The 25896-nt window shown below is 40.4% G+C and overlaps 2 protein-coding genes across 3 annotated transcripts in view; one reads left to right on the top strand and one right to left on the bottom strand.

The window, feature by feature from the left end:
- ccdc146 (coiled-coil domain containing 146) overlaps positions 1–6520 on the top strand; it is a 32792-nt gene extending 26272 nt beyond the window's left edge. For both annotated transcript variants that reach the window (XM_077234237.1, XM_077234238.1), the window contains exons 15-19: positions 920–1042; positions 1467–1604; positions 2819–3067; positions 3402–3603; positions 6263–6520. In XM_077234237.1, the coding sequence (XP_077090352.1) occupies positions 920–1042; positions 1467–1604; positions 2819–3067; positions 3402–3602 (711 nt within the window). In that variant the 3' untranslated portion in view covers position 3603; positions 6263–6520. The remainder of the gene's footprint in view (positions 1–919; positions 1043–1466; positions 1605–2818; positions 3068–3401; positions 3604–6262) is intronic.
- gsap (gamma-secretase activating protein) lies at positions 4521–25863 on the bottom strand. Its single transcript, XM_077234241.1, has 32 exons — positions 25597–25863; positions 25359–25462; positions 25072–25133; positions 24757–24813; positions 19223–19292; positions 19053–19100; positions 17186–17274; positions 17005–17074; positions 16825–16874; positions 16610–16714; positions 16437–16493; positions 16288–16337; positions 16088–16167; positions 15653–15730; positions 15489–15575; positions 15262–15354; positions 14431–14651; positions 14259–14328; positions 14095–14174; positions 13840–13920; positions 13144–13278; positions 12222–12280; positions 11905–11936; positions 10314–10375; positions 9414–9509; positions 8554–8624; positions 8372–8466; positions 6800–6919; positions 6378–6439; positions 5479–5583; positions 5133–5229; positions 4521–5039 (listed from the first exon to the last, which is right to left on the bottom strand). Coding segments are annotated over exons 1-32 (2589 nt in total). The 5' UTR covers positions 25599–25863; the 3' UTR covers positions 4521–4938.
- Positions 25864–25896: the final 33 nt, after the last annotated feature.

Genomic DNA, 25896 nt, shown 5'->3' with positions numbered 1-25896 from the left:
CAACACATCAAAATGGGAAGAAATAATAGGTAAAAAATATTTTACTGCGTAGGCACTGACATGTGATGACCTTTCAATTCTTACTGGATATCACAAAATGTCTTGTACTTGAACAAGTCCCTGAACAAGCAACAAGTCATCCTACTCTTCATGGAATGCCATGGAAACCGCCAAGCAGAAACAAAGGATTAAGACTCCTGCATTTTTTTTTTTGCAGAGAGCTAAATTATGACCTTTAACTCCAGCCCTTGGCCTTTCATGGCAATGTGTTTCATGTTGGTCTGTTGGCTTGTGTGTTGCACTTCCTGGCTGTAGTCTCACATATCACTAATATCATATATTTCTCCCAGATCAAGTCCACATAGACATCTAGCTCAATGTTTCAGCTATTCTGAGATGCTTAACATTTGCCATGGCCTAAGAGACAATAAAAGTTTTTGTCCTAACCAGAAGTTCTAGCCAGCGGGCATTTTTAGATTATGATGTACAGTATAAGCAAATGATTTAAGACATCAATTAGCAATCCTTGATCCAATTACATCGGCTTTGTTATGTTTGTGAAGACATTTCAGACCATTTGGCCCTCAAATGAGTACAACAAACATGTTGGCACCAGATGATTCCTCTGTTGTGACAGCCCGGAAGCCCCACAATACATTCTGTATGGACTGAAGAGCAAAATGACATATTTGCGGCCAGCCTGACGCCATCAAACCAGCTAAATTACTCTCAGAGGGACACAAACACACACAAATAAAAAGGGCACACCTACAGAGGATCTATATCAATAAATAAGACAGAAAATACATCTGGTTTCTTTATGCAGCCTGTATATCTGTGTAATGAGAGCATAAGGGCTTTAAATGACTCCACTGTTTTAATGGTGTACTGATGGTGTGGGTGTTTTTCTATGCCATAGCTGTCTGAGACGAAAGACAGACTGACTAGTCTAGAAGTGACTAGAAGTGTGGACCATCACAGTGCAAGAAAACTTAGTGGAGAAGATGCTTCTCCTGAGGAGCTCATCAAGAAGATTGAACAGGTATAGATAACAGATTTGCCATCTACATGGAGGGAAATATTTGGGTTTAATTTTTTATTTGTAACACCTTATTTCTTATGATATTCCATTATTTAATAATCATATAAATATTATTAGAATTATTTCTATTTTAGACCTAGTTTGTGTTGTACATATTAATATATACTCTTTTACACATTTTATTGTATAACATGAGACAATGTTGACTTTAATTTTTTGTTAATTTTAATTTATTAGCAAAGAAATTCACAATGTAATCTAATAAAAAAATTCTCAGATTGAGAATGTTAATGAACTGATTCAATTAAAGTATCTTCCATAAAATGACTACACAGATCGGTTTTATATGTTTAGAAAAATATGCACTCATATACTGTAGGTACAAATTTTGCTCACTGGTGTGTGTGTGTGTGTGTGTGTTTAGTTAGAGGTGCAACTTGTAGATAAAGAGGCTCAGCTCTTGGAAATGGAGCTTGTGTATGAGCAGGTCACACGCCTTTCTCGGCGCATCCAAATCAAAGCTGAGAACGGTAAAGAAGACACGCTGCATCTGGCTAAGAAAGTAAGTTCACACATGTAGGCTACTCTAACACACAGCTCAGCAACATGGTTGGTTTAGACCATCGTAATTTAGTTTTGCTTCAGGACCCAGAATTTACATTGGTCATTAAGTGGTGACAGAAAAAACCCTGATGCCTTAACACCATGCCTTAACACTCATTGGGCCCTATCTTGCACCCGGCGCAAATGACTTTGTACAATGACGCATGTATCATTCCTATTTTGGACTTTTCCCTCCACAGACACACGTCGGTTAACTAAGAAATACACTTGCGCTCCCCGGGGCGGTTGAGGACAAAGAGGAGGCATGTTCCGGCGCAAACTTTCCCTCATGCTATTTTGCTGTTCTAGAATACAATTGCGCCACTGACCAGAAAAAACCTAGTCTAAAGTCAATGGAGCGTTGCGCGTACATTCAGATGATATTTTAAGCGCGCATGCTTGGCCATAATACAGAGTGTGAACAGCGCGCATACACTGTAGATGATTCTCTCATCTACACAGATGCATTTAACTTTTTGCAAATTATACATTATTATAAGGAAAACTATTAAAACACGAGGGAAATCATTGTTGTGTCCATGACGATGGGGAAAATAGGCATAAAGCTTACACATTTACCCAAATTATTATATGCATGTTTAACCGAAGCTAATTTGGGTGGGTTTGTCCCATCCCCAATGTCACTTCTCTTTCTTTTACGGCCCTGGCGAGAACATTGATCTCCTCGGCTGTGAACCGATTCTGAAGCGCGCCTGGTAAATGCGCCGTTATAATAGTATTGCGCCATGGAACAAGCGCACCTCGTTCATCATGCTCTTAAAGGGAATGTGATATAAAGCTCTTATTGGTTTGTTTCCCGTTACGCCCAAACCACACCTATGAATAATGAAGCTACTTCAGACCAACCCCTTTTAGATTTGCGCCAGGCGCAAGAGGCATTTATACCGCCGGGAAAATAGCAACAGCGCTGGGATCCGCCCACAAAGCTACTTGCGCTTTGCCACTTGCGTTTCAGATCGTTAAAATAGGGCCCATTATCTCCAAGAAAAACATCAATTGCCCACATTAATGAACCATAGCAAACTCTCTTGGTCTTTAAACAATCCTTCAGCTTAACTAAACGTCAAACCCATGTACTGTGTTACTGTAAATACAGAAGGCCATGTAGCCAGTCCTTGTATCAAACTCATTTACAGTGTGTTGGTGATTTAGGTGAATGAGCTGCAGGCTCAAATCAGAGAGCGCACTCATAAAATGATGGCAGTGGTAGCGGAGCTGTCAATGCGGCAGGCGGAGTGTATGACCCTAGAGCAGCAGATGAAAGAAAAGGAACTACAGCTGGACTTGTGTCAGAGGCGTGTGGAGCAGGGCCTGCCCCCCTCAGACAACATAGAGAACGAGTGGTTGTGTTACCTTCGAGATCAGCACAGGCGCCAGGCAGACGCAGAGAAAAAAGCCAGGGTAAGCCTCCAAATGCCATCAAAGAGACAAAACAAATTAAAAACACACTACAGGCACAAATGACTCAAATCTTACAGTAACTGTTTTCATGAGATTTGAGCTCATATGAACTTCTCTCGGTCACAATTAGTTTATGTAAATTCATCTTACCATTATAAGGTCAGTGTCGGATCAGGTCTGTGCTAAAGCACTGATGTCTCTGTTTCTGTTAAACCTTCAAATGATAGTTGAATTGGACTTTAATTTAAATGTATAGGTAATTTCAACGACAGGGCTATTAACATAACGTTTGTGTGATACGAATGTACTGTATTTCTATGTTTATGTTTGTTAGATGGCTGAGGAAGACGAGTGGAACCAGCTTCCAAACGGTGTTTACACCACAGCTGAGCTTCGACCCAATGCTTACATCCCAACTGATGATCCTTTGCCAGTGCCCAAACACTATGGAGTCCTGGCCCCCTTTAAACCCTCCGAACCTGGTGCCAACATTCGTCATATCCGCAAACCAAAATCAAAACCTATTGAGATCTAGCGTGAGTCTCACCTGCAAACTGATGATGCTCACAGATATAAAATTAAATGGCCAGATGTGCTCCCATTTCTGAGGAATCTGGTCCATTTCCTCAGAACTAGTGATGTTAACATGAAACTTGTTTGACATATGGGTCTAATTTCTAAGCTTAGCAGCCAATGCAATGAAGCTTCTGCTGGAGGCATGCTAGGAATTCCGAGAGATTCTTTAGAGATCTGCCAGAGCTGAGAGAGAGGAGTTAGACTGATACTATGTCCTCTGGAGCAACGCACAGCTGAACTGTACAGGGAAACATTTATCACAGAACCGAATGGGACATTCAGTGGAATTGTTTAAGTGGTTTAAAGATTCTTATTCATCCAAAAAAATCAACTACTTTTGTTAATCACTGTGCATCCTACAGTGTATATATAAATATTTATACACACATACGCACAGGCCCCATTTCAAAATAGGAATATGGACAATTTCAATGTAAAATAAAAATATGAATATAATTAAAAATGCTTTTTTCCCCTATAAGCCAGCTTTAAAAAATAATTAATAATATTCAGAATGTTGAAAAGAAACCATTTTCCGCATTTAATGGTTGCATTTGTAATAGTTTCCTCTATTTGGAGGCAAGAAAATGCTTCGCTTAATAATCGCATGGCTAATCTTTAGCCAAATCATTTAGAATGATACATTAGTATTTTTTAAACAACCCCTGATCTAGACACAGCTGTAGCTTAAAAATCAACTTCATTAATAGTGTGGTTTTCATACACTTTATGTACTTTATAGAAAAGTAACCAATAACCATCTAAAAACGGCTACAAAGTGAATACCATGCCTTAGAGGCTCAACAGCATAATTGCAAACATACAGGCAGCAATCTAAAATAAGCTTTCAGGAAATTACTATCGACAAGAGTCCAAAGAATATATGATTTTTTATTTCTTGTTTGTGAAATATTTACAGATGAACCCACTTGACTCCATACATTATCTGAAAAAAACAAATCCCTTTATCTGTCTTTTCTTAGTCCTCTTCCATTGTGTGCATAGAAAAGTGCATAACATTCCTCATACGTATTGGCATCAGTACAGTCAGTACGTGTCCACATGGGTACTAAAATGTGATATTTAAAGAGCAGACTGACAGCCAGGAAATAATCTTTGGTCAACAGCTTGATTTTGTGCTTCAGTTTCTTGTATGACCTCCCCAAAACTTAAATTTATTACATTACTACAGTCACCTAAATTAACCAAGCTTTGTACTTTGGTCTGGGGCACTTTTTCCCCTAATTTCCCATGTTTCTGTTTTTACTACTTTTTCGGTTTGTACTTGGCCGTTTCTACTTGACTTCGAAGCCCAGCTTGATTAGAGTCTGCTTTAAGGCCGTCTCCTCCACAAACCTGACATCCACATTCTCCTGCTCTTCAAAAGGGTTCTGAGCTGAAATACAACACCCACACGATCATTACCTTACAGTAAATAATATTTACTAACCCAGAACATATTTTTGAAATTATCTCTGAAACCATGTACCTTGTTCCTCTCTGTTCGAGAGAATCTTGGCAAGGTAGTTTAGAGGCAGAAAGTCAGGATAGAAACTTGACTTGCCATAGTCCAACAGTACAGAGTCCTAAAAAAATTTGTTTATCTGATCAAAAAGCCAAGATCATGATACAGATTCCTAAGAACTAAAACATTGTATTCTTTGTTCAGGAAAAAAACACAATGTCTGAACCGCAGTCATAATATTTAATTCAGCGCCAAGTCTAATAAGCCGTTTCATCCAAGTATTAGTTTCAGTTGAGTTCAGTTCAGTTTGGCAGATATTTTGTGCAGTTGTGTTAAAAAAAAAAAAGAGAGAGAGAGACACCATATTTACCCTGCTCTCTGAGTATTTATCCAACAGAGTCCTGACGTATTCTCTGGAGATGCACGCAGAAGTGATGGGGTGATCCCACCCCTGGCTCACTTTCTGCTCTATATGCTAATTACAAAAACATAATATCAACATCAAATTGCATTCACAAGCCATTTTACTTCCATAATGTGACATTCCTGATTCAAAAAGAATATTCATTGAGTGAAAATGTTAGGTGGGACTTCGGGAACTGATTTGATTATGAAAAGTGGGAGTTCCATAACAGAATGGCACAGCCGGCACCAACTTTTGAGGAGCTTTTTAAAGATCTAACGTTATTTGCCATTATTGCTGTAACCTTTATCACATCAACGTTATCTGGCATTAAAATACTGATAAGTACTGTCAGCATTTTAGAAAAGCTGTATTGCTGTAACTGTTTGGCAATTGGTTAACATTTTCCTTGCCCTCAGTAAGTTATATTACATTTTGATAAAAGATTCCTAAGAGAAATTTTGATTCTTTGGAATAACATGCACCGTTGAATCATTCAGAATAACACTAGGAACCAAAATGTTTCCAAAACAAAGGGAAGAGGTTGGAAATCAGAATGGATGACTGCACTACCATGGAAAACAGCAAGACTAATCACTAAGCTGGAAATTGGCTTGTATTTTTCTAATTCACCTGCTGCACTTTCTCACTTGGCTGCCTTAAGGATTGAAAACAAAGACTGAAGCCCAAGCATATGCTGTGACCCAAAACACAACCGCAAACATGCTCACATTCCTTTTCTTCTACACAGGATTATAATTTGCATCTCCGAGAGCAGCTCTACGCTGTGACTGGAAAGTGAGGAAAGGCGAAACAGGACTTTACAAGACAAATATTTCAACACATGAGTCAAGTAGGAAAGTTACCTCTGGAAGTCTCTTTAAAATACTGAACTTAAACTGCTCATTGGCATCACTGTTGTCTAAACCTGTCATGAGGTAGATAGACAGAAAGAGAGAGAGAAAACATACTGTAAAATTGTTCTTAAAATAAAGCACTGGCTCCTAAATGACCCTTGTTTTTTGAATAACGTCGACACATATTTTTTTTTTATGAAAGCACTCTCATTTTTATCTAAAGACACTGTTTAATTCAAATCTAAAAAAATTTCTCCAGGTCAGGGGTACGTTTTTGCCTATTGGATTCATTAATAGAGACCACGGTTATGCTGTAGGAAAAAGTTCATAGGTGACAGGTGAAGTCTAACTATTGTATATATGTACACAATATATAAATAGAAAGCTTTTAAGAACATGATACATTAAAATGCGTGTGTTTAAATTAGTACCTGTCATAAGGCGTGAAACAAATGGTTCTGTGAGCTGAAGAAGGCCGTGGTCCACATACTGGAGGAAAGTGTGCCGTGGGAGACAACGGACTCCGAGGACACTTAACAGTGTAGAATAACCTAGGAACAAATGCACACATAATAAACCACTTTTTTGATTTAACTAGTTTAACCAGTTATGTGATGGACAGAGTGGACAGAACTGAAGGACTTAGTCAAGGATTTCTATCCTAATAGTCTTCCAGACGGGTCTGAGCCCAGGCTAAGCATTTGTGTCAAAGAGCGGATCCACCCACACAGATCTGGCACACTTCATATTTCAGAAACAGCTTTTTTTCCTCACTGGGTCATAAAATCTGTCAAATAAGACACACCCGACAGCTGAACTACATGGAATTCATTTGGATTTTGGAGAGATGCTCATTTTATTGATCTTCAGAGGGTTCAGATGTATTTGGCTCGGCATAGGAGAACTAAAGGTTCTCTTTTTCCTTTTGACATCATTAAACAATCTCTAAAAGTGTATAAACATGGAGAAAAAAACACAGCAGCTCCCTTTTTCTTAGTGTATAAGAACATTAGCTCTGTAAAACCCAGTGAGCAGCCTACCTAGACAGCATTCAAGACTCTTAATTTATGCAAACAATCTAATGCAGAATCGTCTTGTAGAGAAACACCAAACCCAATGGGAAAAATTGAGCTATAATTGCAGACGAGGTTCAAGAATTGTCAATTTGTCTATACCTGCATTCAAATATGCCTACTTCCGTACTATTTAGTAAGCGAAAAGTAGTATGTGAAATGAGTAGCATGTCAGAATTAATGCTATTCAAAAAAAAAAAAAAATGGGGAAAAGTGACAGGATGACCTACTACTTCTGCCCAGATTCTCAAGTGCGCATCTGACGACCTGTTTGACAGGTTACATGACAGTGACAACATGGCAGATGTACCGGACGCCCGGATTACATTCAAACTTTATAGAACAGGGGTGTCCAATCCTGCTCCTGGAAGGCCACTGTCCTGCAGACTTCAGCTCCAACCAACCCCAATTAAACACACCTGAACCAGCTAATCAAGGTCTTACTATAGTCATACTTGAAGTTTGGACACCCTTCATAAAGAACATACTTTTCTATAGTCGCAAAGTAAGATACAAATCAAATGTAGTACCTACTTAGATAGTATGCGATTTTGGATGCGGCTAATATAGTTTTATTTAATTAAATACTGAGAAGTATTCATAAAAAACAGTTCAATCTAATTAAATTTGACGTTTTTGTCCAATATTTGTTTGTTATGCATATTATGATTAATAGTGTATTGTGTTTTCAGCATAGTAACATGCTAACATCAATTTATACTGGAAATAAATTGTGATTTGAGTCTCTTCATGTGAGGAGGGATATTTGTTTGAGTTCCTGCCCATTTAGAGTGTCACTTATGAGGTCCAGTAAGGATTATGTCTTAATAGGCAGCTTTTTATGTAGGTAGTAGACAAAAAGCCAGTTCACTAGGTTTGGGATCTTTTTTCTAAATGTAGTCAGATTGTCTGAGTCAGGCTTCCTCTTACCTGGAGGGAGTGGGAGACAGAGCCCTTTAGTTGCTTCCAGAATGCGAAACATCACATGAAACATCGCCCACTCTTCTGAACTACCCTGCTGCTTGCTAGAACAGAAATAAGAATCGAAGGCTTTAGATTCAAGCAATCAAGCACTCTCAATTTGGAAGTAAAACATGGATAGGTACACGTACATGCAGAGCACCCAGGGGCCCAACTTCAGCTTCTGCCATACCAATTCCAACACATGCCAGACCAGTTCCAGCTAAACAGGGAATACAGCCATATATTACTAAAAATACTTTAGACAAAAAGCAGAATGAAGCCCACACCCATCCCCATGAAGCTACTAAGAATCTATGAGGATGTTTAATGGAAATAAACTCTTGCTGTCCACAAGTGACTGTCAGAGAGTGTACTGAACAATCTGACTCACTTTCCCTTCCTGTTTTCATGGAGAGCACAAATTCACGAGCACCACCCCTGCTCATTTTAGTTTCACTTGTGCAAGTTCACTAACTAACATGCGCTTACACTAGGCAGATCACGCATGGCTTCTCATATCCTCATGCTCGCCCTGATCTGAAAACAGGAAAAACCAAAACGTCCATCTGCTTCCCCTCTGGTCTCCCGAATTTGGTGGAAACAGGGATATGGTGCATATCTTGAACTTTCCTTCCCTAACGTAATAGAAGGGCAGCACATTATGGGGGTCTGTTCCAGTAATCCTAGCAGGAAAGAGATAACTATGTTTTGGCAAAAGGACAAGAGTTCATCAAACACCAAGTGCAAGTTCCAAGTGCACACTACAAGATCATCACCCTTAAATACTAATTTTAGCCCGCAATTTACAGTCTAATAGCAGTTAGCAGCAATTAATCTGGAACTTCTTGTTGCAAACTACTCACAGAAAGGGTCACAAGCTTTAGTCTTGTAGTGTGCGCTTGGCTTGAGGTTCAGCACAGTTTTGTGTCTCGCAGTTGCCAATTGCTAACACGTGTAATGCGTCTGCGAGAGATCTCTAGCATAATGATGTAAGAGCACAAACACATACCAGCTTTGCAGCATAATTCACCACCAGCAAATCAATCTTTTTCTTCCCCAATCGTGATAAATGTATGTTCAAGTGTTCTCGGAGTTTGTCCACCATCTGAAAAAGACAAATATATAAACCTTGAGGACAAAGCCTTAATTTGAGCCTATTTTAAACACAGGCTTCAAAATTACAATATAATAGTATCATTAAAATGTAATATAATGCTTGACAAATTAAGATCTAAAAAAGTTAATGTACTACAGTCTGCTGGTCATTATTGCCAAAAACTTTTTTAAAAAACACATAGCTGACAAGAGCAGGATTTGTTGCACTGCCTATTATCTGAGTACTGACCAAATATTTAAATCAAGTAAAAATATTACATAAAAAAAAAAAATAAAAAAATAAAGATTGATTCAAGTGACATGAATCTAGCACAGCTATTAAAGAAATTGGTTGCCGGGAACAAGACACAATTTTGCAGTTTAGCAGTCATCATACAAAGATATTTGACTGCAGAATGACTTGTGTACAATTAACTACAAATATTTAATTTGAAATTAAATGTGTACATATATAAGTAATAAAGCTGGTCCATTTAAACCAGTGAACACTGAAAATGACTCGCTTCTTATTTTGGTCCATTTTTAATTTGGAGTGAGTGGTCTGAATAAGAATAATACATCTTGAGGCCTACTGCAGTCACAAGAACATTTTAAGGAAAATCTCCATGTGATTAGGGCTTTTAGGATTAATCCTCACCGTCATTCTCAAGGTTTGTATAATGATCTATTATTGCCTATTCACTCTGATTTCAGCTTCTTTGACCTATGACATGTCAGCTTATTTTGTGTGGAGAGTTACAGCTGGCCACTGCTGGATGCTGGATGCTGGAAAACGGACAGGCTCACCACTCACCAGGCCCACCAGCACCCTCTGCTGTTGGTCTTCCTCCTGAAACAGTGGAACTACACGCCTATCTGAAAGGACAGAAAGAAGGTGAGCGATGAATTGAGAGTGTAGTTTACACAAACCTGTCATCATTTACTCACTTCATGTAATTTCAAACCCATGAAGCTTTCATCCTAGGCTCTCAAATCTCATTCACACAAACGCTCATTTAAATGTTGGACTCTTTTTCTTGGTCACTGTATGGTCGGAGCAGCGTAAACATTCTCCAAAGCATCTTCTTTTGTGTTCCACAGATGAAAAACAGTCATAGCACAGGTTTGGACCAAAATGAGGATCAGTAAATGATGACAGATTTTCATTTCGGATGAAATATTCCTATAAAAGTCAGACAGAGATGAACTACCTTAATATTTCTGTTTATTTATATTCTATTTGTAGGAACTGGAAAATAATCTTTGTGGGGACTGACAAGCTTTAAAGGGATAGTTCACCCAAAAATGAAAATTCTGTCAGTATTTACTCACCCTCATGTTGTTCCAACCCCGTAAGACCTTCGTTCATCTTCGGAACACGAATTAAGATATTTTTGATGAAATCTGAGAGCTGGATCACTCCTCCATTGGCTTCTTCAGGGATTGAACTTGCCGGTCTCGAAAAGTTATTAAAGACATCGTTAAAATAGTCAAAGTGACTACAGTGGCTCAATCTTAAGTTTATCAAACGACGATAATACTTTTTGTGCGCAAAAACAAACATCAATAACGACTTTATTTCAACTATTCATGTCCTTCTCTGTGGGCCTCAAGTCAGTTCACTAGTATAATAGCGTAGAGCTTCTGTTGTTGTATGTCACACGTATCACCCACATGACCAGCGTCGGCCAATGGTGAGCCTACGTGTGACGTAGCTCTACGCTATTACACTAAGTTGACTGACTAGAGGCCAACAGAGAAGGAAATGTATAGTTGAAATAAAGTTGTTATTTTTGTTTGTTTTTGCGCAAAAAAAGAATTCTCGTCGCTTGATAAACTTAAGATTGAGCCACTGTAGTCACTTGGACTATTTTAACGATGTCTTTAATAACTTTTCAAGGCCGGCAAGTTTCCTATGGAGGAGAATGTAGCAGTGATCCAGCTCTCAGATTTCATCAAAAATATCTTAATTCGTGTTCCGAAGATGAACGAAGGTCTTACGGGGTTGGAACAACATGAGGGTGAGTAAATACTGACAGAATTTTCATTTTTGGGTGAACTATCCCTTTAAGTGAAAGAAACATCCCGCACTGAAAGGTATTCAGATAACACAGTAGATTTGTCTTGTGTGTGTGAGTGTATGTTTTGTGAGTGGGGACGGGGTACTGTAATCACTCTTATATAACACTATGGAATTCCTCCTCCCACTTCCCTCATTTTGATTAACTACACATAAACCTGGTGACTGATTACATTCAAACCAGAGAATGTGACCCTGAAACTCCAGTCACTGGGACTTTCCATGGAAGTCTAAAATATTTCCAGTATTTTTTAAAAGGGAATAATAATCTCAAAAGTGTACTTTTGCTGACACGACTGGCCATTTAAAAAAAGGTTTCACTTACCCAAACGCCAGGTGTCCACCATGGACAGAACTCTGCATATAAGACACAAACAGGAAAAGAGACATTTAAATTGCATTAAGCTGCGTTTCATTTGCCTTAGTCTGATCAAACAACAACAAACACACTCAGCTCAGATAGATAAGATATAAAAAAGCAATTTCTGTAGCTCATTTTACATAGGAAAATTATTAGATGTACTGAAAAATGGTCTTGTTTTAAATTGGGTTACTCTGTTTTGAAAGTATAACATGCTCTTCTTGCTTTCCCATGCACAGTCATGGACACATAGCATTCGGTACATGCTGAACTCCACCCACTTTTTTGTGTTCTCCTCAATCTGGCGATAAGAATGGGGGGATTTCTTCTTCTCCGAGTTCTGCAGCAAAAACAAAAATGGATATTATAAAGCAGAGTTCTAATAGGCTATAATCCTAGGTTCTGACCAGTCAATAATAGGCACTAAGTGTTTTTTTACTATAAGGATGGCACAAAATGAATTTACTTAATAATTTAATGTTTATCAAAACTTTTTTTGAAAATATATAAATGTATATTTATGTAGCAACCTATTCAATATTTTATAAATAGGGCAGTCAATAAAATAAAATAAAATATTCATTATTCATTAATTTTGTTGTCAAAATTAATCAAATAAATTAAATATAAATCAAAATCATATGTGTAATGATTGGGTTCTGCAATTTGTTGGAATTGTATATTTTTTAAACTTCTATATTTCTCAAACCATCATGTAAATAATGCTGTAATTCAATAATAAAACAACTTTCCCAATGTATTCATAATGTAATGTTTCAAGATGTTTTTGCCGTCTTCAACTGGTGTTCACATTTCCTATGAATGATGGGATTTCACCCGTGGGTAATATTTCACTTTTTGAGCTTCACAAATGCTTAAATTTCACATGAATGCAAATGACTTTTGTTAAACATCCCATCTGGGTTTAATTTAAAAAATAAATTGCCTGTAGAGAATGTCTTTCTCCATTTACATGCTTCACTAGGGATTTTTGTGAACGTGGGTGTGTGTGAAATGGATGCTTTTGCTATGGCTCCAGTCAGTTCCAATCAGATTTTAGAAATAACACGAAACAGAATAAAACTTTTTGACCAAATAGAATAAACATTTTAACAAATTTTAGTGACCGTTAACAGATTCTGGGTCACTTCAGATGCATTCAAATGCTTTGTGTATGTCCTGATGCGTAATGTGTGGTCTCACCATAGCGGCCTGAAATCTGATCCAGTCCTCCTTAATCAGATTGGTCCTGAAGCGTGGGCTCGGTACCGCCTCGAAGTACCTCATCTTGTCCAAAACATGCTGTAGCTCCTCCCAGTAACCCTGCAGGCTTTTACCCTTCAACCATAATTACAACAGTATCACAAAAGAAGATTTGCAAAACAGATTTTTAATGGATAAAGCAGTGCAGCATAAGTAAGTGTTCTCTTTTGGCAAATAAAGGCCAAAATCTTTAGGCGGGGTTGCACAATTTCATTCTAAATGAACAACTTTTTGGTTTCAGCTGAGAGTTGAAATCTATTTCACAACCCGAACATTTCCTGTTGATGTGTTTTCCCTCTAACAACTCTCCCAAGCAGATTTATTGAATCAGATATGGATTCCCTTTTGTCTGCACTTGCACTGGTCTGAGACTCTCCTGCCACCTAGTGTTAAGTCCATTTTTACCTATGTTACATGTGAATTGTGTACATGTATTAAAGTAAATTGGATTAAATTTGACTTTAAATTTAAACAGTTATCATAATCTTAACAGTTCAATTAAATTAAATGCATTAACGCATCCGCCACAACTGAAATGCTGTCTGATTTTAAACATGCCCTCCCGTTCTGCACGCAAATAATATTTTATGAAATATATAAATGCATGTGGACTATAGACTAGAGAGCATCTCTTACCTTGCCTTTGATTATTGGCTGACAGAGCAGTTCAGGGGTGCATTTCACCCCAGGGATTGCCGTCAGAGCCACAGGAAGCTCCTAGAAATGCAAGTGACAAATGAAAAAAGGAACATAAGATCTTCTTTTAAGCTTACATTAAACAGATAGAAATCACAAAAGATATTTTAAATAAGTCATGTAAAAGCTTTTTATGAGGGGATAAATTACTCAGTGGACCTTTGCAATAATAAAGAAGTACAATACATAGTTTACCTTCTTCTCAAGCACACAAGAGTATGGCAACAATTTATCTAGGCTCACACACTGCTGGTAGCTTATTCTGTACAGGGAGGCTGAAATGAGAGTTATACACTTATTTCTAACAGTACTTTAGCATGCAAAACAGACATACCCCACATGAACACAAAAGCACTCACCTAGAATGAACTCCTGAATCTGATCAAAAGCATCAAAGCTCATGACATTCTCACTGATCCAGTTTATAATCTGGGCCGAAAGATAAATGAGAATATCACATGTGTTTCCAGCACATATCCTTGTTACAAATCTCTCTCTCTCTCTCTCTCTCTCTCTCTCTCTCTCACACACCTTGAGCTCTATCACAGGATTTGGCTGCAGGTAGACCAGCATGCAGTGCAGGGCAGCGAGCCGCTGGGCCTCAGGTCTGTCTGAACTGAGAAGCTCAAGCAGGAAGTCAGGGTTGAGTTCCATGGTGTACATCCTACCAGCTCGGACATCAAGCAGCCTGCAGCCAGGCATACTCACAACCTCACTGCCCGAACCCAGTGCTTCAATATGACCATCTGCCCCTGTGAGAGAGCATAGAGTAAGGTAATACACACAGAAAACACACAAAATACAGGTGAATGGATCAGTACTGCAATATCAGTTTAAGCAAATGTATCAAGGACAAATTATTTTACAGTTAAAAACACACCAAATATAAGTTAAATATAGAATTCATATTGGCCAGCCCTAAGTCTAACATGCATTAAACAAAATAAAAATCACAAATAAAAATAGTAATGTAAAACTAAATTACAACTGGTTTTACCAAAATGATGCAAAAGTGAAAATAATCAGAAATTCCCAAATAGTACTGCAGTAGTTCAAATGAAAACAAAAAACAAAAAAACTAACCCTAACAAAAGCAAAAAAAACTAAACAAAAGAAAACAAATACGAACCCTAACAAAAAACACAACATCAAAAACAAAACTAAACAAAAAACTAAAAACAAAACAAAACCTAAAACAAACAAAACACTAAACAAAACAAAAACAAAAGACTAACCCTAAAAAAAAAAAAAACACAACAACACAAAACAAGACCTAAAAAAAACCCAAAAAACTAATCCTAACAAAAAAAATACAAACAACAACAAAAAACAAAACGAAATACTGAAAATATGAGTCCTTACCTGATAGGAAAAGACTATAGCAGAGCAGGTCTTGTTGTCTGCAGTTGATCAGGTGCAGGAAATGATCAGCCAGGTACACCACTATATAATAATCTGAAACAAATAAATCATCCCTTGACACTATTTCGGATCAATGACTTTCTCTCTTTGAATGAAAGAGAGAATTGTAGACTGGGTTCGATAGATTTCTGTGGGTTAAATTAAGGAGTGATGATGGCTGTACTGACCCAGATGAATGAAGACAGGATGGACGGTTGGCAAATTAGCAGGCGCAGAGCCTTTCTTTAGAGATACAGTGAACGTCTTACTGCAACCTATCAAAAAGAGTCTATTTAATCCTTTATATAATGATCTTTGTGAATGCTTATCACTCTAGCATGATGTTTTGTACCTCTGTGCACAAATGCGATAGTGTATGTGGCGTCCTTATGCCAGCGCACCGGATGGCTGTAGCACACACACATTGTTCCTTTCAAAGAAAATCAAAGAGATTCAGAACAGCAACTTACATCAGTTCAAATCAAATCAATTAGATGTCACACACACACAAATCTTAAGCCAATACAGATAAAATGCAGATCAGCAGAAATCATGTCAGCGATTTAAACCATATAATGCATTTTGGCAATTTACAGTATGTGATATCAGGAACTGATTATATGCCAGGTTTATCTACAAAGTGAAGTCAATATATGTGAAAAAGCTGAAAAAACTTACTCTCTATCCCATGATAAATTAAAAAAGTGGAAAAAAAACAGGTAAATATGGAGTAAATGTGTTAGTATTTCACAGTATGATATAGAGTTCAAGAGCACATGTAACTTGCCTGATGGGCTCGTGAACACCTCTAGCCTGAGACCCTCGTCCTTCAGGTCCTGATAATGATCATACCCAAAATGAACAAACCTGTACAAACCAAAGACACAGCTTAATTCTTTTCACATGGGGTTGTTACCATCATATGATTTTGTTTTTATGTATAATGAGCTATTGTGCATGTCTTTAACAGCAAATTAAGTCACTGACCTCACAGAAGAGACAGAGGAAATTTTAGGTATCTCCAATGGAAGCTCAAACTGTTGCACATACAATCATTTATTTTTTTTAATTAATCAGCTCCTCTAAATATTAATAAAGCAGTAAAAAAAAGCTTTGAAGTGCACAAAAATGTTTACCATGGTCTCAAAGTTGCGATCGGGGGAAAACTGTACACACTTCAGTGTGTGTTTCTCCTATAGGGTGGAGGAAAAAAGAGCTTACACATACTGGAAAAATGTACCTTTCTTCTTCAAAACGCAAAGAAAGTGGGCAAGTAAAACTAAAAAAGTGAACTGAAAGAGATTGTGACCCGTGCTGTGAGGTAGAAGAGTCTTTGAGTGTCCGAGTCCCACTGAATCCAACTGAACTCCTCAGCGACTCTCTCCCTGCTCAGACGCTCCGGATTCAGCATCACCTGTTTAAACCAGCACAAGTACGTGTGGTTCCTCAATGCATACATTTAATCGGTATACATCCTTTTATCATGAATATAATTTCCATAGCATGTCACATAGCAGCCCTTACCACCCTGTAGCCCTCCTGCCTCGTCAGAGTTATGTGGTACAGTTCAACATCTGCAGAAACAAAATAACCATTCATGATAAATTACAATAGATATATTTAAACTAGTGGCTTGAAAAAAATATGGTGTAGAGGAATGTATAAAGCATATTATGGTATCTGAAACATTTTCACAATACATACAGCCATCCTCTGCCGCCAACAGCAAATGACTCTCCAGTACGGTGGTCCTGCATGTCTTAGGATAAAGAAACTAGAAAGGGGTCATGGGAAATATAAGACAATTTCAATGTGATCAATACTGGGACAAGGAATTGTGTAACGTGTTTTTCATCACCAGCTTCACATGACGGCTGTTTATTACCTGCACTTTGACCTTGCAATCCACTGCCTTCAGGACCTTTGTGTTGTTGATTGGATGTATTTCAATAAGAAGTGTTAAACATTTTGACACTAAAGGAAAAAGAAAACAATGTCGGGAGTTAAAGGATAATCTGGACAGTGTGACTGCGAATCTCTGCACATTTAACTGCAACTTGATTTCAGTAGTTTAATCCTGCTAAACTCCTTTTTATACATTAAGATTCTTTGTTTTTTGGCTGCACTTATATTTCCATCTGTATATGCCTCTTGAATTTAAAACAAAAACAAACTGAATAACCATTAAAAGTACGCTATGTAACTTTTTTGTTACAAATTTATAATATGAGGGAGTTCATCATGAATCCATCTTTTTCAAACCGCTTTTGTCTTAACTTGAATCACTATGGCACGCCTATAATAAGTGCTTATATTTTGACTATTTTAGACCAAGTGGGACGACATCCAATGTGTGACTAAACGCCAAAAGTTACATAGTGTGCCTTTAAGTCCCGTTCACACCAAGGATTATAACTATAATGATAACTAATAATGCACTTAGAATAAACAGAAAGATATCAGGCGTTGGTGTGGACACTAATATAGTTATATAGTTATCATTCCTGGTGTGAATGGGCCTTTAGGGCAACAATTAAATTGTTTGTATGTATTTTATGAAAGACACAAATGACAAATCCTTATGCCACATTTATTTAATCTACATTACTGTTACCACAGCAAACAATAAGGGAAGTGAAAAAATAATGGTATAAAACTGCTACTGCCTCTTCTTCCTTAAATGGCCCAACCATAAAAAAATATTTCAGAAACGGAAACTTCTGGCAACCATGCCATAGAGTCACATAAAACAATGTAAAATTGTAACTAATAACTGAAAAATGCAATATTGTGGAGTTCAGTCGAATGTATTCGAGAGTCCATTTGAATAAATACAGTGAAGTTTCTTCATGTCTCACAGAACAGATGGCATTATTATTATTATTTATTAATTAGTTAATTAATGAAAGGACCAAGGTAAAGTTAAATTCAAAATGAGCTAAATTCATTAATTTATTAGAATACAAAAAATACTTTTTAAGTATTTCTGCTTTAAACTGTATTTATTAATTTTTAAATTGTTTTTAGGCCTAATTTAAACTGTGTGTGTGTGTGTGTGTGTGTGTGTGTGTGTGTGTGTGTGTGTGTGTGTGTGTGTGTGTGTGTGTGTGTGTGTGTGTGTGTGTGTGAATTATGGAGGCCAACATCTGCAGAAATTATAAACACATAGATAAATACATTTAATTAATAAATTAAAAAAGGAACAAATGACTTGATAAAACAAATATAACTCATTTCTAATTAAATAATCCTAAATACATTTTTGTATTCATTTATTTATTAATTCATTTTTAAATGTATTTTTATTCCTTTCAACTTTTATTGATTCATTATTTCATTTATTTTGTATTTATTCCCACAGTGTATTTAATTAAAAATATATATATTTTTACTTTTCCAAACATGGAAATGAGGGAGGCACTGTAAACAGTATATGTGCGTGTGTGTGCATATATATATATATATGCCCTCTTAAAATAAAAAATAAAATGCCTGTAATAAAGACTTTTTAAGACCTTGCATTACATAAACTGAACGTGTGGGGACTTTTTTTATTCACACCGTCACACCCATTTATTTTTAGTAGCAATAAAACAGATTTTTATTTTATTTTTTAAGGATCTCTGGGGACTTTTTTTATTCACACATATCTATGTTTAGTAGCAAATACGAGTGAAATGCTCGCACTATCGTGAAACCTGCCATAAATGACAAACAGTAAATAGTATATTGTTATAAATGATATTCGGTACCTGGTTTAAAGCGGCCTTCTCCCTGTGTGGATTGTGATAGACTGACCGCTAGCACAAAAGAAGCTCAGATTAGTAATCACCTTCCCAAACCCAAAAAGTAGTAATGATGAACCAAAATAAATACAATAATACATTGATGCATGTGTATGTGTGTTCGTCAGCAGTCTTACCTAGGAGTGTTTCTTCTTTATTTAAAGAGCAGCTGCTGACACACACCTGCTTGTCAAAAGTGTAGAGGAGCTGTGAACACAAGAGGCACACATGTGTTAGACGATCCTTCCTTAGCTTCATTCATGAAAACGTACTAGGTTACTAACGTCACCTCGGTTCTCTCAAGAGAGTATTTCTCGTACTGCGTAATATCTTACGCTACGGGGAAAACCTCTTTTCCACGAGATATTGAAGCCAAAAATTATCCTTAATTTTGATTGAATGTAAAACGCTGTGCAACAGCATGCAGACATAGGCAAGACGGCTTGCGCGCCTATTGGCTGCCCTGCGGCAACAGCAGCAGCCTATCGAGAGAGGCCCTTTTCGCGCCCATTTCGTCACGTCCCGCCAGAATAGGCGTGGCCTTGGCCTATAAATACACTCGACAGGCTGATACAAACTGGTTTTCATCGCTGAAGCGAACCAGCGCTGCTGTATGCATGGCAAGATACGCAGTACTCGTTCCCTCTCTAGAGAGAACCGAGGTTACGTTAGTAACCGAGTACGTTCTCTTACGAGAGTATCTCTCGTACTGCGTAATATCTTACGCTATGGGGAACACAATGCAACACGCCGTGCATACTGGGATCCGACACCAAAGTCCCAAGGGCAGTAGCCCGGGGCTCTTATAGTGCATAATCACCGTTGACTCACAGAGAGTCGGAGAAGAGAGGCTACAAGCATCATTCCCCATGAAATAGCATCCCACAGGAGCTAGTTATGTTAACAGTGTTTCACGCAGACAGGGTGAATGTGTTCAGCCTGAACTGGGTATAAGTACAGGTCATTCAACACCCATGGAACTGTTCTATCGATCAGTGAGCGATGCCCAAGCAAAGCTCAGGATTCTGCGCCGGCGCAGCGGGGCAGATAGTACTGAATTCTAGACCGACAACAGCTTGGCCTGTAAGGCGGGAACCTCTAGGTTATAAACTCTGACACCCAGAGGACACTGCAGGCCCTTAGAAGTGTAAGCCAGCGCTATGGCATCAACTTTCCATCTGGATAGGCTCTGTTTTGATGCGGCCAGTCCCTTGGAGCGCCTGCCAAACAAAACAAAGAGCTGCTCGGTCTGTCTGAAGACAGACGAGCGGGACACATAAGCTCTCAGCGACCTGACGGGGCTGAGGAGATTAGCATCCTCCTCCTCATTATTCACCGGGAGGGCGCACACGGAAATAACCTGGGCCCTGAACGGTGTGTTGAGGGATTTGGGCACGTACCCGTGCCTTGGTTTGAGTATGACTTTAGAGTCCTTAGGCCCAAACTCCATACATGACGCGCTTACTGAAAGCGCTTGTAAGTTCCCTTACGCGCTTCAATGAAAGCAGGAGCCACAAGAAATAACGTTTTGAAAGATAGGTGTTTCATGTCTGACAAATGGATCGGCTCGAATGGGGCACCTTTCATGGCTTCCAGAACCGTAGAAAGGTCCCACACAGGGACTGAGGGGGGTCTGGGAGGATTCAGCCTCCGAGCTCCCCTGAGGAATTGTACGACCAGGTAGTTTTTCCCCAGTGACTGGCCAGACGTTGGTTTTGCAAACGCTGCTATGGCCGCCATGTATACTTTGAGCGTGGATGGGGTTCTACCCTTATCCAGCAGCTCCTGAAGGAAGGAGAGCACTTCCGTAACCCCGCAAAGCCCCGAGCTTGACACCAGGTAGAGAACACCGACCATGACGTGGTGGCTTTTTATCTGGGGACAAAAACGCCGTAACGCGTTGTCGACTGCCAGCATTTCCAGACAGTTTATGTGTAGAAGCTTTTCCCGTTCCGACCACTGGCCAAATAACGGTCTGCCCTCGAGCAGCGCTCCCTATCCCGAGGTGGAGGCATCCGTAGACACCACCGTAACACTCGAGGGAGTCCCCAGACTCACGCCTGACTGATACCAGTCGGCTATTTTCCACGGTTCCAGAGCCGAAACGCATTTCATGTCGACCCTGAGGCGAAACAGACCAGGGGTCCACCCCATCCCGGGGTGGAACTCGCGCTTACAGCCATAACTGCAGTGGGCGCATGCGAAGCACGCCCAGCTGAAGTACCGAAGATGCTGAGGCCATGAGATCCAGCATTTTCTGAAACCTTTTTGAGCGGGACTATAGAGCCGCGGCGGAAGGATTTCGTGGCGCGCTGAATGTCCAGTCCGCACTCCGGCGACCGGCGTGCTGTCATGGACAGCGAATCCAGCACTGTTCCCAGAAAAGAAATTTTCTGGCTGGGAAACAGCGAACTCTTCGCCCAATTGACTGTAAGACCCAGCCTCTCGAGATGCTCGAGTAATGTGGTCCTGTGTTCTATGAGCTCTGAGTGTGATCGAGCTAGAATCAGCCAATCGTCCAAGTAGTTCAAAACTCGCATGGCCTGAAGTCTCAGGGGTGCGAGAGCCGTGTCCATGCACTTCGTAAATGTACGGGGTGCTAGGGACAGGCCGAACGGTAGGACTGTCTATTGATATGCCTGGCCCTCGAAGGCGAATCTCAAGAATCGCCTGTGACGTGACGCAATCTGTATTTGGAAATAGGCGTCTTTCAGATCTATTGACATGAACCAATTTTCCTGGTTGTCAGCATTTTGAACTGGCGCTTCAAAAGTGCTTTGTTCAATTGCCGCAGATCTAGAATGGGTCTGAGACCCCCGTCTTTTTTGGGTACCAGAAAATATCTGCTGTATAGCCCCCCTTCGCTCTGAGCCTGAAATAAAGGTTCTATGGCCCCTTTGCTCAGCAGTTTCGCTATTTCGACTCGAAGTAGATGAGATTCTTCTTTGTTTACCATGGTTTCGACACGCGCCGTGTAACGGCGGGGACGTTGAGCGAACTGTAGCGAATAGCCTCTCTTTATAGTGTTCAACACCCATTCCGATACCCCGGGAAGCTTTGCCCACGCATTTGCGTGAATAGCTAGAGGTAGAATGCGATCCGGGCTCTGGCCGCGGCACAGCGGCGGCTGCAGAGCTTCGGTGTGCTGAGACATAAACACTGTGTTTAAAGTGTGCGAGGCGGGGGGCGCGCCGATCACGGCGGACAGCCTGGTAGCGCTTGGTTTCTCTATGACAGATTCTGAAGAGAGGGCGAGCGGGACAAAACCCGTGGGTTTTAGCGTGTCTGTGAGAGAATGTGGGCGCGGGACAGCGGGCACATTTACTGCACTGAAAACACCGTCGGCTTGCGCTGACTGAATGTGTGTTGGTTTCGTTTTTACAGAAACCGTGGGACACGCAATGTGTAGTGTTTGTGGGCACTGTGTCGTGGGCACATTCACTACGTTTGCACAATAGACATGAGTCGATTTTATTTGTGCTAGATCTGAACTGTGGCGGGCTGTGTCTGTGTGTGGGAATGGGCACTGAGACGTGGGCATTCTTACAACACTCATAACACCATCGGCTTTGGCCGGGATACCAGAAAATACACTCTTTATTGGATTTATCTGTGCAGGCAAGCGGGCAAATGAACCGGCTTGTTAACTGCTAAATACGCTGGAACATTGCATGGAACTGGACGAGCGAAATGTTTCGGTGAAAATCCGGCCGCAGCGAGATTTGAACACCGTCGCTTTCCTAGGATGGCTGTGCAGCAGATTTAGCGGCGCGTAGAGCCAGGTCTGTAGAGCTCCTTAAATCCGCAACGCTGATCGATCCCGCGCCTTCCTCATCCATTTTTCGGAGAAGGTCGGCCTGGAAGATCTGCAGGATGGCCATTGTGTGTAGCGCCAACACAGCTTGCCCGGCGGCGGTGTAAGAGCGACCGTGCATGGCTGACGTCACTCGGCAGGCTTTAGATGGCAACACCGTCTGTGCTCGCCGTCCAGCAGAGAGCGGGCAGAGGTGTGTTGCTACCGCTGCTTCCACAGGAGGAAGAGAAAGGTACCCTCTATCTTTCACACCGTCCACAGTGGAGAATGCAGCAGAGACAGAGGTACGCATCCTGGCCGAGAATGGGGCGTTCCAGGACCTTGCGACTTCTTCGTGAAGCTCAGGAAGAAAAGGGCGCGGGTCTGGACTGTGATGGGGCGTGGTCCTTCTCGAGGAAGCATCCATCCAGTCGGTTGTGCGGGGGCTGCGCGGGCGCCTCTCAGTCGAGGCCGAGGTTTTCGACGGCTTGAGAGAGCAGACGCATCAACTCTGACTCGATGCCAGCCCTTCGTCCAGAAGGCTCGCGAACAGCGGGGGGGAGGTCCACAGAGCTCGCCCAATCCTCGCTGTCCGACGCCAGGATAGAACAGGCCTCGGCTGTTTCGTCAATCTCAATGGCGGAAGTGGTGGCAGACGGCGGCCGGTGTCCGTCGGTGAGTGACTCGAGCGATGCCGGCGAAGCTGGCGGGCAAACCGGCGAGCTTTGGCGGGCAGGAGAAGGCTCAGGAGCGCGCTGAGCACGGCGCTTTTTACGGCGCGGCGTAACAGCGGGCTGAAGTGCAGGCTCTGAGAAGGATGCCAGGCGAGTCCTCAGAGTCACCATAGACAGCTCTCACAGTGAGGGCATCCGCCGTCGACGAGAGCGAGAGCTGCATGATCCTCACCCAGGCAGGAAACGCAGATGACATGGCGGTCCCCGTCGCTGAGTGCGGCTTGGCATGAGCCGCAGGATTTATGCATCTTTAAAAAGACGCTAGCTCTTTTAAAACAATACAGTGTGAGTCGCAGCGGCGAACACACACTAGCAGTGAAAAAGGATATCAACGCCGAAAGCGTAGCAGGTACGGCGGCTGAAGGCGGCGAGTTGAAGGCCAGCGGCTTCAGACTCGAAGGCACGTCCCGCTGTAGGCTTGCACTCAGACGGCGCGGCTTCTCACTACGGATCCAGCGATGCAGTAGTGCTTCGCTGAAGAGATGAAAATCAGTTTGTATCAGCCTGTCGAGTGTATTTATAGGCCAAGGCCACGCCTATTCTGGCGGGATGTGACGAAATGGGCGCGAAGCGCCCCCATTGGGTATCACGTCCCGCAGGCCTCTCTCGATATGCTGCTGCTGTTGCCGCAGGCCAGCCAATAGGCGCGCGAGCTGTCTTGCCTATGTCTGCATGCTGCTGCACAGCGTTTTACATTAAATCAAAATTAAGGATAATTTTTTGGCTTCAATATCTCGTGGAAAAGAGGTTTTCCCCGTAGCGTAAGATATTACGCAGTACGAGAGATACTCTCGTAAGAGAACTGGAATAGATGTGCATTTCTCATATTTTTAATATACCAGGGGCCCAGTTGCATAAACTGCTAAGACTAGTCTTCCAAGTGAGTCATCAAATTTTGTTGTTTACTGTTCAGTTGCAAAAAAAACCTGATTAGATTGGTCTAATTTAACACCGAAAGTAAGACTGGTGATTACCCCTAACTGACTTCTAGGTAGTTATACTAATGGCTATGTTTATGCAACTGGCCTCAGAGTTTGAATATCACACTATAAATTTATATTCAGTTTATAATCATTTGTATATGGTTGGAGTTACATATTTACAGGCCCAATGTTCATCTCCAACATGGTAACCCATTCTGTACCTTATTCTCTGTACTGTGAGGATCATATTTCCCGATTCTTGTAGTTCCTGTTGCCCCCTAAATATATGATTTGGAAATCAGTAAGTTTAAAAAAAAACTTTTAAAAAGTTAAAAGGAGCAAAAAACTTAATAGTAAGTTAACACAGTAATTTAGATTCCGTTTATGCTATATATTTACTACAATGTTATGTATGGCATGCATTGCTCTCATGTGCTGTAGACTGGCGACATATTGTGAACTATGAATGGAACGTCGCGCGCATGACCTGTCAAATTAAAGTGACACATGAAACTAACTGTTACAGCCAAACTCACTCTCCAAGAGTATACGACCACTCCATCTCTCTCCACACTCAGAATGCGAGGCTCAAGAACACCTGCACATTTTAAACAAGTACATCATCTGTGCCAGTTTATAAATTCATTAAAATAAACAAAGAATGCCTCAGCAATATATAAACAATAATAATAATTGTTATTATAATATCATAATCATTATATTAAATTATAATAATTAATATTATTATTATTAATAATTAACGTTATTGCGTTTATAAATAATAATATAACACGCGCGTAACGCATTTTTTAAGTCCTCTTACCTATATTCGCCCTTTCCTCTTTCGTCAAAATGCTTGACACGACATCTTTTTGAGTGTCAAAAGTGGGGTTTAATCTCAACATGTTTGTGACTTGAGAAGTTGTCCTGCACAGATTTAGCAGAAAGCAAGTACACTAGACCTGAGATTGAGGAAATCACCTGATTTCACGCGTCAACAGAGACAATAACTGCACACAAACTTTCTGCCTGAACACATTGAGAACTAGAAATATTATTACATGTGTAATGAAGTCGCTCAGTTTATCGACGTGCCGAACACAGACAGTCCGCTGAACATCAACAGACATCTATTACAACTAGAACGGTTCTTTGAAATGAATCGGTCGAACTCATCGAACTTTAGGAGCTGGAAGCGATCGAGCTGACTGGCTATTATACCTAAAAAAAAAACACGATCAATCATATTCGACTCGAGATAAACCGAAAGTACGTTAGTCTGCCGCGTCACCGTCGGTGTTTACCGAAGCTCTCTGCCATGAGCACATAGGCGGATCCCAAAACACTGCTGAGCCAATAAG

The sequence above is a fragment of the Siphateles boraxobius genome, unplaced genomic scaffold (genome assembly GCF_051911475.1).
Source record: "Siphateles boraxobius isolate OS27281-9 unplaced genomic scaffold, OSU_SipBor_1 19, whole genome shotgun sequence".
Lineage (NCBI taxonomy): Eukaryota > Metazoa > Chordata > Actinopteri > Cypriniformes > Leuciscidae > Siphateles > Siphateles boraxobius.
This window is presented reverse-complemented; position numbering and strand designations above follow the sequence as displayed.

Excerpts from the sequence above, each read along its gene's own strand:
- gsap (XM_077234241.1), bottom strand. Across the intron at positions 24,814-25,071 it reads TGGTCGTATACTCTTGGAGA|GGGGCAACAGGAACTACAAG; the intron begins GTGAGTTTGGCT and ends TCATATATTTAG. Across the intron at positions 15,355-15,488 it reads TCCTGTCTTCATTCATCTGG|ATTATTATATAGTGGTGTAC; the intron begins GTCAGTACAGCC and ends TATTTGTTTCAG.